The sequence below is a fragment of the Heteronotia binoei genome, chromosome 3, assembly GCF_032191835.1.
Source record: "Heteronotia binoei isolate CCM8104 ecotype False Entrance Well chromosome 3, APGP_CSIRO_Hbin_v1, whole genome shotgun sequence".
Taxonomy (NCBI): Eukaryota; Metazoa; Chordata; class Lepidosauria; order Squamata; family Gekkonidae; genus Heteronotia; species Heteronotia binoei.
The window spans coordinates 82,496,303-82,513,902 of record NC_083225.1 but is presented as its reverse complement, the minus strand read 5'-3'; the positions used below and the strand labels follow the sequence as shown (position 1 = coordinate 82,513,902).

Sequence of the window (17,600 nt, the reverse complement as noted above, 5' to 3'; positions counted from 1 at the left end):
TATCTAACAAGCGGTGCAACGGTTCCGCCACGGCGGCTTTGTGTGGCAGGAATGCATGATAAAAGTTCAATAATCCTAAAAAACTCTGTAGTTCTGCCTTGCATTTGGGGGCAGGGGCCTGGACTATGGCCCTGGTCTTGTCCGCCGTCGGGTGAATTCCAGCCGCGTCCACGGCGAACCCCAGGAACTCCACTCGCGGAACACCCAACAAACATTTCTCCTTTTTGACTCGCAGCCCCGCCGCTTGGAACCGTCTGAGGACCTCTCGCAGGCGGCAGCTGAACTCTCCTTCGGTGGGGGCGGCGATTAAAACGTCGTCAAAGAAGGGTTGAACTCCGGGGATCCCTTTCAAGAGAGAGTCCATTATGCTCTGGAATATCCCCGGAGCTACACTGACCCCGAACTGCAGCCGTTTAACCCTGAACGCGCCCCTGTGGGTCACGATCGTCTGCGCCTCCGCTGTCTTAGCGTCGACCGGCAGTTGCTGGTATGCTTGTGCTAAGTCCAGCTTTCCAAAAACCCTCGCCCCGGCTAGTGCTGCTAGGACGTGGCTAACCACCGGGACTGGGTAGGGGTTGTCTTGCAGCGCCTTATTGATCGTGCACTTGTAGTCGGCGCAGATCCTAACCTCCCCGTTGGGTTTGACTGGCGTTACTATGGGGGTCTCCCATTCCGCATACGTTACAGGTTCTAGGACGCCCTGGGCTGTTAGGCGGTCCAGTTCTGCCTCTATTTTAGGCTTAAGGGCGAACGGGACGCGCCTCGCTTTAAGCCTTATGGGCCTGACCATTGGGTCTATCGGTAAGGTGATGGGCGGGCCCTTGTAGCTCCCCAAGGACCCGTCGAAGACCTCGGGGAACTCCCGGCAGACCCCGTCGAAATTGCTGGCCTGCAATTGGTCCACCCCCACCAGCTGGATCCCCAGTGGATTGAACCACGCCAACCCGAGAAGTGTGGTCAGTTGGCGCTTGACCACTAGGATGTCTAGGGGCCCCCTAAAACCCCCTCTTTCTACATGCACCCGGGCCCACCCCACGATGTGTACTGGGTTCTTCTGAAAGTCCCTCAGTACAAAGTCCGCTGGCCTCGTTTGGATGCGGCGGCGGGGACATAGTTTCTTGAGGGTTTCCTCCGAAATGATAGAGATGGAGGAACCCGAGTCTACTTCCATGATGCAGGGGGCGCCCTCGATTAGGACCGACATTTTGACCTTGTCTGGGGCCGAGAGGGGCAAGTTCAATACCTGCAGACTGGTGGATGCCGTCGTGTGTGTGTCCAGGGAGTCGTGATGCGCTGACGGTTGGCGGCGGCTGTTCTTGGCCCGGCAAGCCCGGGCGATGTGGCCTGTCTTTCCGCAGCTGCGGCAGTCCAGGTTGCGGTACGGGCAGTCCCGTCGCTCGTGGGGGTCGCCGCAGCTGGCGCACCTGGAACCGGTGGTGGCGGTGGCCCTCTCCGTCGCTCGTTGTCTCGCGGGGGCCCGTGTGTCCGTTCTCTGAGGCCTCCGGAGCTGAAACGCTTCTTCCTCTGCTCGGTCTTCCAGCTCTGTTTCCCCTTGGTGGACTGCTTCGCCGCGTGGCTGGCCGAACGCCTTGGTGGCCCTCTCGAACGCCGTCGCCTCGTTGAAGGCTTGTTGTAGCGTGAGCTCCTCCTTAGCGAAGAGCTTCTGCTGCAGTCGTTCGTCTCGGAGGCCCCAGACGAAACGGTCCCTCAGGGCTTCGTCCCTTTTGTCAAAATTGCAGTTCCCGGCGATCTGTCGCAGGGCCGCCAGGTAGACCGCCGCTGTCTCCCCCGACTTTTGGTCCCTCTTGTGGAAGAGGAATCGGCGGGCGACGATGGACGGTTGGGGCGAAAAGTGGCCCGTGAGGAGTCTCACGACTTCCCGGTAGGTCCTCTCGGTCAGCTTAGCTGGAGCGGAGAGGCCTCTTGCGATCTCGAAAGTTTCTTCTCCACAGACGCTCAGCAGGACGTCTCTCTTCCTGTCGTCATCTTCGATCAGGTTCGCCCGCAGGTAGCACTCGACCCTTTCTGTGTAGGTCTCCCATCTCTCGGGGTGCTCCGGGTTGAATTCCGCAAGATGGCCCGTCGTTACTGTAGAGTTCGCCATGGTGGCGGCGGGCTGTGCGATCCTGCGGTCTCACGCCTTCCTCGTCTCCGGCCCGGTCAGGTTCCCCTCGGGGCGGCCGGACCTATCTAGATCCCATCCTCGTCGCCAGTGTAATGTACTGGGAGACGAGACGTGGTGAAGGCATAGGTCTTTATTGGCTAGTACATCACACGCAACTGAGAACACGCGGCCGGGTCCGCTAATATATACATGCCTCCCGGAACATCCCCTTCGCTGGCCAGCCCAATCCTGGCCAGTCAAACTTCCCGCCCTTGGTCAGGATTGGCAGTGGCTTTTCCCGCGCTGCGCACGGCGACCCGAGGGTGGCTCGGGTCGCGCGGCGCTTGCGCTGAGTCCGATACACTACACTATGAGAACAAGATGCTGTGTGGAGTTGTCAATATTGGTACACTGTGATACACAATTGTCTTCACCAACACAGGAAATTTGCTCCATGGAGAAAAGCCCCATTGGTAGTGCTCAGTTGGTGTGACATGAAAGAGTAATGTAACTAAAATCTATCTGTCTATTTTTTTTGTTGTTGTTCTGACTACCTGCCTTCTTAGTTGTCTATACAAATACCCAAGTTTTGAAATTCCATTAAAAAAACCAAAAAACTTTTTCTAGCAATGCACACAACTTAATCATGTGAAATCAGCTTCTATGGAAAGCACTTCCTGTGCACAACTTAATTTTCCTTGCGGTTTATGGAATTACTTGCTTATATAAGGAAAACAATCTGCTTACACATGTAGCATAGGGTCTCTGGAACTAAGTGGAAGGGTGTTTTTTAAGACAAGAAAAGGTGAGAAGGAAATAAATCCAGGCTACATTTGCTTCTCTATTCTTAGCAGTTCCCTAATCCTATCATTGTTAAGAACTTGTTTTACTGAAGGGGGGTGGGGGGAGCTGTTGTGTTTGTAACAACTCCATTACTTGATACAGGCCAGTATTTTAGATTGTCCTGCTGGTGCCACATATAGATTGTAGCTGCTGATGCCATATATTTAGGAACAGAAGAGCATAGCAAGACTTTCTGTGCAGAAATTATTCACTGGCAGTGCCTCATCTGTAATATCTAAGTGTGCATTATCTTTTTGTTGTTTTCTTTATCCTCATTGTAAACTGCAGGAATGGACTTCCTCTAGCAGTAGAGTCAGCAGAAAACCTTTGCTGTTGTTTTTTGGGGGTGGAGATTAAGTTGATTCTAAACTGGTCAATGCATAAAATAAGATAACATGTGGGTGAATTTTACCAATAAAGAACCCATTTCCTACTACTTTCCTAAACAAAACCTGAAGCCTTCTTCTAGTCTAAGGATTCTTAGTCCAGTTTAAGTGACTCTTAAACTGGAATAAGAGTCACTTTGGAAAAAGCCTCCTTAGGCTTGAGGAAAGCTTCAGATTTTGATCATTGGAATGGTAGATACAGGTTGATATTATTTAAGTTTGTGTGCATTATAAAATAAGCACTATGCATTCAGTTAGAAATAGTCCCCATAAAATGTCTTTGGGTTTCCGCTGGTATATGTCAAAAACATCTACAAGTATGGATTTTCTTTTAAATAAAAAATCTAAAGAGAATATTATGTTGGAAGTAAACAGGATTGAACTTTAATTTCTTCATTTGTGAGTTTGTTGCTGTCCTAATGTTGGTGTATAGTGCATGGTATTCAGAAGGCTGATTTATCTAATGTTTCATGTGTCTGACTTCAACTTACTTTTTAATTGTTTCCAGTTTACATCGAGTGTTAATGGAGTTACAAAATCAGCAGCTAAGCCAACTAACTGACTGGTTAGTTAAAACAGAAGAAAGGACAGAAAAGATAGATTCTGAGCCCCTGGGACCTGATTTGGAGGACTTAAAGAGGCAGGTTGAAGAACATAAGGTGAGAAACAAACATGTATTTTACCATGCCATTTGTTTCCAAGGGAAACCATTTGTATCATATAAATTCTCAGAAAATGGCACCATATAGTGTTGCTTAGATTAACACATTTCATTTTTTTCATGTATGGAAATTTGGACTGAACATGAACTCAATTGTAGAATACAGCACAGAAATTATGTACTTTCTGTTAAAACTGAGATTGTCTTTTCTTCTTTTTTCTCATTGTCATTATTCACGGAATAAAAGTGCTATGGAATGGTAAGGGAAAGGGGAATCACAATATACTATTTACTGCAAAATACAATAATAACATTTCAGATTTTATTATCACCCTGGTTTCTTTCTTTTGCTACCTTGTGTTTTCCTTCTAGAGTACTCTAGTAGCAAATCGACACTATTAGTTATTATAATTGGAATTTCTAATCTCATTAGCAGTGCTGGGGCTCAAGCATGCAGCCCCCGAGCACCATAAAGTATTCAAGCTGAGTGCTTTCTTTTGTATTGGAAAAGATGTGGAGTATTTTTTGAAAAACGAATTTAATTATGAAAACAACAAGACAGCACATTGAGAACAAAGAAACTGAGCAAGATTTTCTTGTGCGCATTCTGTTCTAAGAAAAATTATTTTTATTTATGTATATGTGTGTGTTAGAAGAATTAATGGCTCCAAGCCACAATCCTATTTGCAGATCTGAGTTCACTGAGGGATGCCTGAATAGGTTCAGTATTGTGAACTCAACAATGGTATAAACAAAATGTTATCTGGCTATTAACTATAATTAAGGGATCCAGTGCAAGCTGTAGGTTAAAACACACACACCGTTTTCCAAGCCTCTCCCTTGTTGCATGCTATCTTCAGTATCTTCTCAATTACTTTTGTCTTGATTCAATGCTGTCCAACATTGACCATAGTTAACAGTCTCAGATTAGCTTAGTTTATGCCTTTAAGTATATAACCTTATATAGCTATCAGAATAGGAACACAGTTACAAAAAAGCTATAATTAACATATTTAAATTACAATATAGAATGCAGTAAAGTGCTATTAAAATAAAACTTGATATCAAATGGTTATATGCACAAATATGTACTGCATCATTTCCAGAAGGTGTACAGACTGGGTTTTAGCTAAGAATGTTCAAGGTTGGCACATTCTGTATTTCCCAGTTGCGAACAAGGAGCTGAGTTTTTACTGAACTGTTTATCTGTGTGTAAGCCTGTTCATGGCTGTTCAGCAGGTTCCTTCACCATGCAGCACAATTAGCTTTTAGTGCATCCATGTTTTTACTCAGCCTTGTAGAGTTCTACCTCCGCTTTTTCAGGCTTTTTCTAAAAATCAGCTGTTGCCACTACAATAATGCTCACTAACATTGTAATGATCTTTTAACATAGTATACCAGATTATTGGACTCCACAGCTCTTATTCAAGTAAAAAAAAGTAGCACTTTTTGTTGCAATTAAAAGGGCTATATACTTTTTTTTCCTTTTTACTATGAAGCCATACTGCAGAATTAAATCAATTATAGGCCTGTAAATAGTGGACCAATCAATATTGTTTATCTTTTAAAATAATCTTGCCATCAGTGGTGATGGCTGCTGATCTCTTGGATCAGGAAGGTTTTCATGTGTGTGTGTGTACATGCATGTTTGTATCCACATATACAGTTTTGCAAAATTGTGGTCCACTATGCTCTGATTTGCTGCCTTTGCATGTTCAAGCAACTGAAAACTGGCAAGCACAGATAGTACACAGCCCCAACCTATATATGTGTTGTTGAAACCTCTGAGAGACAGTTTGGTATAGCGGTTAAGTGCAGGGACTCTAATCTGGGAGAATTGGGTTGATTCCCCACTGCTCCACATGCATCTACTGAGTGACCTTGAGACAGTCATAGTTTTGAAAGAGCTGCTTTCTCAAGAGTAGTTCTCAAAACAGCTCTCTTACCCTTAGCTACCTCAAAGGGTGTCTGTTATGGGAAGAGGAAGGCAAAGGAGATTGTAAACCACTCTGAGACTCCAAGTGAAGGTCAGGGTATAAATCTAATCTCTCCTCCTCCTCCTTCATCAGTGAACTGGAGGGGGGGGGAGATCTGGGATCTTGTCATCTTGATCAGAACTGTTGAACCAGGTGAATTTGATTGTGTAACATAGGGGTGTTGAACTCATTTTTGAGGGCTGGATCCAACATCAATGAGACTTTGTCAGGCTGGGCCATATGTGTCATAAAATGTAATGCCAGGTAGCAGAGTTATAAACTTTCTAAAGGACCCAGACAAACACAAAGATTTTTTTTAAAACTTAAAATAAAACATGCTTAAAACATTAGCTCTCATTTGTCTTAAAGGTGCTTTCTTTGTATCTCTATGCAGTACAGGGGATGGGGCAAAGGAAACTCTTGCTTCCTCCCCAGGGGAGCCTCAGTCAATAAAAGGAAGACAGGCTTGGTTCAGTAGCTTTGTTGTGTGATTGAGAAATTCTGGCAAAGCAAGCTCTTCGTCTTCCTCCCCTCCCCAAAGGAGGAGCCTCAGCCAATGTAGAAATAGAGGCTTTGCTCTGTAGCTGTGTGATTGAGCAAGCCTGGCAAAGCAAGCTGTAATGCAGAAGGAAGCAATAGAGAGGGAGAAGGAAGCAGACAACAGCCAGTTGCTCAGGAGCCTGATTGGAGAACTCTGGGGGCCTGATTCGGCCCCGGGCCACATGTTTGATACCCCTGGTCTAACATGTTTGCTGAGAAACTCACAGCATTCCTATTTGTAATTTCAAGCTTAATTTTGATGTGTTATGTAACCTCCCCTATTTGTATAGTTGCAGTTATGCAAGTAACCATGTCCCCAAACCACCATAACTGAGTAAAAAGTCTTTGACAGTTTGATTCTGTACTACAAATGAAACAAATAAATGCTACCAGTATATTTCCGAACTAATTAAGAAAGAATGACAAATGATGATGAATGCTTAATATGGGTAGCACATCTGTCCTAGATGTACCAATTTACATCCTGTTTTTTCTCCATTATGGACTTCAAGGCTACATGCAGCTCAGCAGCACAAGGTGAATTTACTCCTTTTTTTTACATTTCAGAATAGCTATCAATACATCATGTTCAGATATAGTGTAGTGAAGCACAAATAAGCTGCTGCAACTCCAAGATTTTGAGAGAATACGGTAATTTAAGCTTTAGGATTCACATCAATATATCTAATTCTAAGCATAGCCAAATCAAGGGATACCTATATTCAGAGACTGGAGCCATTAATAGACAAATCAGTTCTTTCTCTGGTGGTTCCTAGTTCCTTCTTTAAATCCGAAAAATCCCTACATTTGCAAAAAATAGCTAATGTTAAAAAGGGGGGAGGGGTAAAACCTGAAACAATTGAAGTAGCACCTTTAGCTGCAAGGAATGAATACCCTCCGTGCCAGAACAGTATTCCCAGACTTCAAGCATTGGTTTTGCTCTGTAAACTATAGGAAGAGAATGTAGGCCCTTTCAGGGGCTGTTTTGGCCCTTAGGGGAGGATTCTTTGGGGCCAGTCTAGGCAGCAACCATAGGATGATTTGCTACATGACTTACATGCTTTATCCATGCTGCTACTCCTCAACAGCAGCTACCCCACTAAAAGTTAGTGTAGTGGTCAGACTTTCAGAGTAGGATCTGGGAGACAGGTTTGAATCTCTACTCTGTCATGAAAGCTCACTGGTTGACCTTGGGCCAATCACATACTCTCAGCCTAACTTACCTCATATGTTTGTTGTGAAAATAAAATGGAGTAAAGGAGAATGAAGTAAACTACTTTAGGTTCCCACTGTGGAGAAGGGTGTGGCTTAAATTAAGTAAATAAATAATAAACAGCTGAAGATGGGAAAAGATTAGTTGGTGGATGGGAAGGAGAAAAAGAATCAGGGAAAGGTGAGGATATGGGGGCTGTCTGGAGGAGGAAAGGAGAAAATTGTGTGGGGAAGGAGATGCAGGGGAAAGTGAGGTGCCCCCACAAGTCTTTGCAAGTTCCCTACTGTGCAACTAGACCTGGTGGCCAGCAACATGCAATTGTTCCTGGCCCAGCCCAGCCACTGAAGCCACACAATTTTCCCAGGGAGAGACTGTCGGAGGAGTGAAGGAGAGAAAGCTGAAGACAAGGGAGCACATCAGGTTAAGTTGGCTAGTGGATGGGAAAGAGAGAAGGAAACAAGAAAAGGGGTGATTCCATATAGGTTTTCAGGGAAAGGAAAGAAAAAATAGGGGTGAGGAAAGTGAAATGGCACCTGCAAGCCGTTGTGTATACTGTACTTGTTCTAGTATTTTAGGCATATCACTGGAATTTTCAAAACAGAATAGGTATTTTAGAAAAAAATTGCAAATGCAGAAATCAATAAATAATTATTGTATAGAAATGACTATGATTTTGTTTTTATTTCTATTTGAAAGACATTTTAATGTATTTTAAATTCCTATATTGAACCAGTGGCCTAAAATATATGGATTTTAAGAGCCCCACTTCTTACAACTAAATATATTTTTGCTTCAATTTGGAAAATACTTTGTTTACTTTTTCAGTCTAATTTTTCAACTTCTCTTGCATATTGAAGCCACAACAAAATCTATTATACATATTCTTAATAGTACAAATGATAATCAGACAAAAGTCAGGAGGCAATAAGAAGAGAAGCAGCCTTTGACAGGGAGTGGGCAGGCAAATTGGCATCACACATAGCATTTTAGCCACAAGTTCTGTGTAAAAACCAATATAATTTAGATCATGTAGCTACAGTTGTTCCTAGAATATAATTCCTGTCTGCCTTTAGTTGTCATAAGGAGAGTATTTTGAACTAGTGGAAGTGGGAAAATTAGGTCACAGTGCTATTTGAGCAAGAGAATGTACGTCTTTTAATAATTAGAGGTGAAGAAGTGTTGACTGAACTGAAAATGACATGGAAAACTGCCTGCTTCTGCATTCAGTTTCAGTGATAAAATATAGCTATTGCATACAATGGTGTCTTTGAAAAGATTTGCAAGTTGGTTAGGAGGGTTTGCAGCTATGGATATAAATGATTATTTTAGATTGGTGAAGAGGTGGCATCTGCATAGAATGAGATCAGCAAAAATCCCTCTCTTTTTTTTACAGTGCAATCCTAAGAAAGTAAATTCTGTTGAACAAACCTCAGTAAAATACCGAGTTGGTGGCATAATTAATCTTAGGGTGGAATTGTTATTATTTTATCTCTTCTCATCATTATAATTCTTGTACTTCACCTTTACATGTTTGTAACTTTTTATTTCCTTTCTGAATCAGATAATTCATTTTGTTTGAAAGTGCATGTTGTATTAATATTATTACTTTTAGTCTGCATTCCTTTCCCCCCATGTCAAACGTTACACTCAGCTCAGATCCAAATGTTTCATTTTCTTATTCTCAGTTCAGAAAGACTAGCTAGTAAAGGGATAATAATCCAGTTAAACAAATGGGAATCTATCGAATGATTTGCCACTGATGGCAAGATTGCTTCTCCCAGCCCCATGTTAATTTAACATTGATTTTCATGTTTTGATGACAAAAGGGATCATTTTCAGAAGTCTGTCATAAATGCCATATAACTGTAAACCTAGTTAGTTGCTCAGTTTTCCAGCTGAGCTCAAGAATTCAGGAAGGCTTTTCTCATTTGTTGGAATTTAGCCAACCAAAATTTACGAATGCAAAGACATCCTCAGGAATGTGTCAACTTGTTTGCCTTGAGCCAGCTGGTAGACACAGTATTTCCAGTGGCAAGAAAAGCAAGTGGCTATTTCAGTTGCTCTCCAAAGAACACAGCAAGACCTGCTATATCAACTGCAGACCAGAATACACTTGGCCTGAGGGGGAAGATTCTTCAAAAGGCATCCAGTTGAGGAAATACTACTGTTTACTGTGCTCTGATGCTGTCTAAGGAGGGAGGCACTTTAAATATCAAAAGGAGGTACAGCTGAAAAATTTGGCCAGTTCAGTATGGATGGTCATTCTTTCCCCTTTTTCTTTTTGTTTGCATTTTGTTTTGTTTCCCATTGCTTTCAACAGGAAATACATTTCTGGCTGGACATTTGTTTTCCGTTAAATATGGTGGCAGTTTTCAGAAAACATACTTCACAAGAAAGAAATTGACCCTGCCACATTTCAGGCAGATAGGAAAATAGACCCCTGTTGTAATTGTATGTTCTTAAGGTGACCTGTGAGCTCCTCAAGATCTCCTCCCTTTTTAGCATCACTGCAAAGTGTTTGTTTTGTTTCACATGGCTGATCTGATAGTAGTTTGAGAACATAGTAGGTATAAAACCTGAATAGTCCACAACAGTTGACTGGTTGTATGTCAGTATCTACTTTAAATGCCAGGTTCATCACTTACACTTTCAGTCATCTAACTCTTGATGATATTGCTGCTATATTCGTTCAGTGTTATTGTGTTTCATTTCATTTCCATGTATAATATGGCAGCTTAATATTTTAATATTCATCTTAGTGTTTATATATAGTTAATGTAGGGGTATATGAATTTACTTATCCAACAAAAATCAATGATAGCTGAGATACTCTATTCTATTTACAAGTTATTCTATTTTATATGGAACAAGCGATGATAACCTTTTTATTTACAAGATAACTAATAGGATCATTTCAGATGGGTATCCATGTTTGTAGAAGCAAAATAAAAAAGGAGTCCAATGGTACTTTAGAGACAAACAAAATTTATTCCAGCATAAATTTTCATGATTCACAACTCACTGATCTCAGGTGCATCTGATGAAATGAGCTGAGTCCCAAAAAAGTTAAGCTGAAATAAATTTTGTTAGTCTCTAAAGAGGCATTGGGAGGGAAGGCAGCATGATATACTCTGATCTTTTTTACATCTCAGAAACTAAGCAGGGTTGGTACTTGGTAGGGAGCCCTCCAAGAAGGGCTCTGCAGAGGAAGGCTACAGCAAACCACCTTTGCTTCTCACTTGCCTTGAAAACCCCTTACTAGGTTTGCCATTAGTCTGCTGTGACTTGACAAATCGTTACATACACAAAGTGCCATTGGACTCTCAGGATGCTACTTAAAAGCTTCTGATTTGTCAGGAATTGTTGATTCTTCCAGTTTAGATTTCAATATATAAATGAGGTTCAGGATAGTAACTCAGGCTCTCTTATTGTGTAATGTAAGCCATTTTGCTCCATTATAAGGCAGAATGTTGCAACTGATTTTCTCAGCCCAGTAATTAATAGTTCTTTCCCAGCCAGATTAAAGCATGTTGTATTACATTAAAAAAAATATTTATGGCCAGTGTTCCTAGCATATATAAGATTACTAGACTACAACATTCTGGTTTCTTTGGTATATGATGAGCCTTGCCTATATTAATATTTCTGCCCAGTTCCTCTCTCCCCCCAACTTTCCTGAAATAACTTACAAAGATTACTCATGCTGCTTCAAAAACATCAACAACAAACATTTGGATAGATATTGTACAGCAGTCCTATTTTTCTTTTATGGATTGGATTTCATTGATACATTATACAATTACATTTTTAATCTGTCATGGAAAACCACTATATTCTCTGAAACAGATGTTATGAGCTACTGTTGGAAAGAAGCAATTTTTCTGCTCCTGGTAGACTTTATTATTTGATTTTGCATTGATTTACCATTTTTATGCTGGGTTTCTTTGTTTTCAGTCTCAATCTGGTTCAGTCTTACAAGGACACTTTTACTGACAGCAGTGGGAAAATAATTTCTTTATAAAGCAGACTGACAGTTTTATCTTAACCTACTAATGGAGAATGGGAATGATGAGAAGGGAGGGATGCCCACAAGAGATTCCTCCAGTAATTTGCAGGTTACAAGGTAAATTTACCAGTATTTCTGCTATTTGTACCTGAAATAGAGAATATAGGGGAAAGCCTATATTCTCTATCTCAAATACATAAGAACATAAGAGAAGCTATGTTGGATCAGGCCAATGGCCCATCCAGTCCAACACGCTGGGTCACACAGTGGCCAAATATATATATATATACACACACACACACACACACACACACACACACACACATATACACACTGTGGCTAATAGCCACTGATGGACCTCTGCTCCATATTTTTATCTAACCCCCTCTTGAAGCTGTCTATGCTTATAGCCACCACCCCCTCCTGTGGCAGTGAATTCCACATGTTAATAACCCTTTGTGTGAAGAAATACTTCCTTTTATCCGTTTTAACCTGACTGCTCAGCAATTTCAGCGAATGCCCATGACTTCTTGTATTGTGAGAAAGGGAGAAAAGTACTTCTTTCTCTACTTTCTCCATCCCATGCATTATCTTGTAAACCTCTATCATGTCACCCCGCAGTCGACATTTCTCCAAGCTAAAGAGTCCCAAGCGTTTTAACCTTTCTTCATAAGGAAAGTGTTCCAAACCTTTAATCATTCTAGTTGCCCTTTTCTGGACTTTTTTCCAATGCTATAATATCCTTTTATTCAGAATTGCACACAGTATTCCAAATGAGACCGCACTTTGTACTTGGCCACATTGAACCTCATCTGTCACGTTGACGCCCACTCACCCAGCCTCAACAGATCCCTTTGGAGTTCCTCACAATCCTCTCTGGTTCTCACCACCCTGAACAATTTAGTGTCATCTGCAAACTTGGCCACTTCACTGCTCACTCCCACCTCCAAATCATTTATGAACAAGTTAGAGCATGGGACCCAGTACTGAACCCTGCAGCACCCACTGCTTACCGTCCCCCACTGCGAAGACTGCCCATTTATACTCACTCTCTGCTTCCTATTAATTAGCCAGTTTTTGATCCACAAAAGGACCTCCATGACTCTCAAGCTTTCTAAGGAGCCTTTGATGAGAAACTTTATCAAAAGCTTTCTGGAAGTCAAGGTAAACAACATTTATTGGGTCTCCTTTGTCCACATGTTTGTTCATCCCCTCAAAGAAATGTAACAATTAGTGAGGCAAGATTACAGAACCCATGCTATGTCTTCCTCAATAACCCGTGTTCATCAATGTGCCTACTCATTCTGTCCTTGATAATGGTTTCTACCAACTTTCCCATTATTGAAGTCAGACTGACTGGCCTGTAATTTTCCGGCTCTCCTCTGGAACCCTTTTTAAAGATGGGGGTGACATTTGCTACCTTCCAGTCCTCAGGAACGGAGGCAGATTTCAATGAAAGATTACATATTTTTGTCAGAAGATCCACAAGTTCAACTTTGAGTTCTTTCAGAACTCTTGGATGTATGCAATCCGGACCTGGTGACTTATTAGTTCTAAATTCGTCTATCAGTCGTAAGACCTCCTCTCTTGTCACCTCAATCTGACTCAGGTCTTTCAACACCCCTTCAAAAATTAGTGGTTCTGGAGCAGGCAAACACTTCTCATCTTCCACAGTGAAGACGGAGGCAAAAAATGCATTCAGCTTCTCAGCCATTTCCCTATCCTCCTTCACTAATCCTTTTACCCCTTGGTCATTCAAGGGCCCCACTGCCTTCCTGGCTGGTTTCCTGCTACTAATATATTTGAAGACATTTTTATTGTTGGTCTTTATGTTTTTTGCAATATGCTCCTCATAGTCCCTTTTTGCCTGCCTGATCACAGTTTTGCATTTGATTTGCCACAGACTGTGTTCCCTTTTATTAATCTCACTTGGACTGGCTTTCCACCGCTTAAAGGAGTCCTTCTTACCTTTTACAGCTTCCATTGCTTTGTTCGTTAACCATGCAGGCCCTTTCTTATACCTGTTTGTGCCTTTCCTAACTTGTGGTATATATTTTATCTGAGCTTCTAGGATTGTAGTTTTAAATAGCCTCCAAGCTTCCCCAAGGATTTTGACTCTATTTACCTTTTTTTTCAGTTTCCTCTTCACATGCCTCCTCATCTCAGAGAATTTACCCCTTTTAAAGTTAAACATGGTTGTGCTGGTCTTTTGGGGCAACTCTCTATTTATACAAATGGTGAAATCAATAGCGTTATGGTTATTCCTCCCAAGTGGTGCGATCACTTTTACATCTCTCACCAAGACTTGGGCATTACTTAGGACCAAATCCAGGATCGCCCCACCCCTGGTAGGTTCTGAGACTATCTGCTCCATGGCACAGTCATTGAGAACATCAAGAAACGCGATCTCTTTCTCTCGACCAGAACACATATTGACCCAATCAATCTGCGGGTAGTTAAAATCACCTATTACGACACAGTTTTTACATTTAGCCACTATCTTTAATCCTTCCATCATATTATAATCGTCTATCTTTTGATTTGGTGGGCGATAGCAAACTCCCATAGTTAAATTTCCTTTTGGGCCCACTATTTCGACCCAAAGCATTTCTAGAAGGGAATCTAATTCTCTGACCTCAGTCTTACTGGACTGTATACCTTCTCTGACATACAGAGCCACCCCACCTCCAACCCTTCCCTCCCTATCCTTCCAATATAACATATCCAGGAATCACCGTGTCCCACTGATTCTCCTCATTCCACCAAGTTTCTGAAATTCCCACAATGTCTATATTTCCCCCCAACACTAAACATTCCAACTCACCAATTTTACTTGGAACACTTCTAGCATTTGCATACAAACATCTATAATTTCCCAGGCAAACTAAGCCCGCAACCTTCCTCCTGTCGCCTCGAGACTTTGGCAGACAGTCCATACTGTTTGTCACCATCTCAGTGGACAACTCTGATCCATTACCCGGTAGAAAAGTAACAGCTAACCCTTCATCTCTATGAGATGAGTCCTCCCAAACCAGAGACATTTCATCTCCTGTCGGCTTTCCCCCAAGATTTAGTTTAAAAACTGCTCTGCCACCTTTTTGATTTTAAGCGCCAGCAGCCTGGTTCCATCTGGGGACAAGTGGAGACCGTCTCTTTTGTATAGCTCCCGCTTGTTCCAGAAAGCATCGCAGTGCCTAATAAACTTAAACCCTTCCTCCCTACACTATCGTCTCATTGACACATTGAGACTTCTAATTTGTGCCTGTCTCTCCTGCCCTGCACGTGGAACAGGTAGCACTTCTGAGAAGGCTACCTTGGAGGTCCTGGCCTTAAGTCTCCTGCCTAGCAGTCTAAATTTTTCCTCCAGGACCTCACGACTGCATTTCCCCACATCGTTGGTGCCAACATGCACCACGACCACTGGCTGTTCCCCAGCACTGTCTATCAGCCTATCTACTACATGCGTAATGTCCACTACCTTCTCACCAGGCAGGCAAGTCACCATATGGTCAGTATGCGGTTTTGCCACCCAGCTGTCTATTTGCCTAAGGATCGAATCACCAACTACCAAGACCCCCCCTCTCTCCTTGCCCAGGGATGGTTTCTTGGCGCAAAAGGATACCCGCTCACCAACTGAAGAAGAGGGCCCTTCTGAGGGCGCATTCCCCTTATCCTCAGCTCGGTGCCCTGTTCCCTCTCGACCCTCATGCTCCCTGGCAGCAACAGGGCTGCCACGTTCAGAGTGGGGCTCATCTAATACATCCCCGAGAGTCTTCCCCGAGTGCCTAACTGACTGTCTCTGCTTCTCCAGGTCAGTCACCTTGGCCTCAAGGGTACGAACTCATTCCCTGAGGACAAGGAGCTCATTGCATTGAGCACATACCCAAGATTTCTGTCCTATGGGCAGATAGTCATACATGTGACACTCAGTGCAAAACACTGGAAAGCCCCCACCCCCCTGCTGGCATTCTACCTTCATGATAGTTTTATATATATATATATATATATATATAGTCCCCTTTTAAATCCTGTTTGTTTATGTGGCTCCCCTTCTGGAGGTTCAACTTATCTTATTGGGAGCACAAGAAAATTAGGGATCTGGGTTCCTGGTCCTTACACAGTCCCCAGGCTAAGAGCCACAGGCCAAGAGCCCTTTAGCTCTTGTCCTTCGGCTCGCGCCTCTGGCAAAGCACAGCTGAACAAGGCAAAGATGGTGGGGAACACAGCCACTACTAATCAATCAGCAACAATCACCTTCACCTTCAGCCCACTCAACCAAATAAACAGCAGTTCTCCAGCAACCACAAATGCAGAATTTTCAGCAGTCACACAAACTCAGAAATTCTCAGCAACTTCCCCAGCTGCTCACCCTTATATCAGTTATTCTCTGTTCTATCTCAGAGCTTCTCTGCTCTCTCTCTCAGAACTCTCTGAAATGATGTATCTCAAATACATTAGAAGCAGAAAACCAGCCAGGGAGGCAATGGGGCCCTTGGATGACCAAGGGGTAAAAGGATTACTGAAGGAGGATAGGGAAATGGCTGAGGTCCTAAGACTGATAGTTTAAAAAGTGATAAATCATCAGGCCCGGATGGCATACATCCAAGAGTTCTGAAAGAACTCAAATGTGAACTTGTGGATCTCCTGACAAAAATATGTAATCTTTCATTAAAATCTGCCTCAATTCCTAAGGACTGGAAGGTAGCAAATGTCACCCCCATTTTTTAAAAGGGTTTCAGAAGAGATCCAGGAAATCACAGGCCAGTCATTCTGACTTCAATACTGGTAAAGTTGATGGAAACCATTATCAAAGAGAGAATAAGTGTGCACATTGATGAACACAAGTTATTGAGGAAGACTCAGCATGGGTTCTGTAAGGGAAGATCTTATCTCAATAACCGGTTAAGAGTTCTTTGAGGGGGTGAACAAATATGGGGACAAAAGTGACCCAATAGATGTTGTTTACCTTGACTTCCAGAAAGTTTTTGATAAAGTTCCTCATTGAAGGCTCCTTAATAAGCTCAAGAGTTGTGGAGTAAAAGGACAAGTCCTCTTGTGGATCAAAAACTGGCTAATTAATAGGAAGCAGAGAGTGAGTATAAATGGGCAATTTTCGTAGTGGAAGATGGTAAGCAGTGGGGTGCCTCAGGGCTCAGTACTGGGGCTGATGCTTTTTAACTTGTTCATTAATGATTTGGAGCTGTGAGTAAGCAGTGAAGTGGCTAAGTTTGCAGATGATGCTGAATTGTTCAGTGTGGTGAAAATCAGAGAGGATTGTGAGGCACTCCAAAGGAATTTGTTGAGGCTGGATGAGTGGGCATCAACATGGCAAATGAGGTTCATTGTGACCAAGTGCAAAGTAATGCACATTGGAGCTAAAAATCCTAACTATAAATACAAGTTGATGGGGTGTGAACTGGCAGAGACTGACCAAGAGAGAGATCTTGGAGTCATGGTAGATAACTAAATGAAAATGTTGAGACAGTGTGCAACTACAATAAAAAAGGCCAATGCTATTCTGGGGATTTTTAGGAAAGGGAATTGAAAACAAATCAGCCGGTTTCATAATGCCCCTGTATAAATCGATGGTACAGCCTCATTTGGAGTACTGTGCAATTCTGGTCACCACACCTCAAAAAAGATATTATAGCATTAGAAAAAATATAGAAAAGGGCAACTAAAATGACTAAAGGGTTGGAACAATTTCCTTTTGAAGAAAGGTTAAAGCGCTTGGGGCTCATTAGCTTGAAGAAATGATGACTTAGGGGTGACATAATAGAAGTTTAGAAGATTATGCATGGTATAGAGATGGTAGAGAAAGAAGTACTTTTCTCGCAATATAAGAACTCATGGGCACTCAGTTTAAAAGTA

The 17,600-nt window shown here is 42.5% G+C and overlaps 1 protein-coding gene across 2 annotated transcripts in view; it reads left to right on the top strand.

Moving 5' to 3' along the window:
* Window positions 1-17,600, top strand: part of DMD (dystrophin) — a 1,885,017-nt gene that overhangs the window by 670,427 nt on the left and 1,196,990 nt on the right. For both annotated transcript variants that reach the window (XM_060234097.1, XM_060234096.1), the window contains exon 12: window positions 3,842-3,992. In XM_060234097.1, the coding sequence (XP_060090080.1) occupies window positions 3,842-3,992 (151 nt within the window). The remainder of the gene's footprint in view (window positions 1-3,841; window positions 3,993-17,600) is intronic.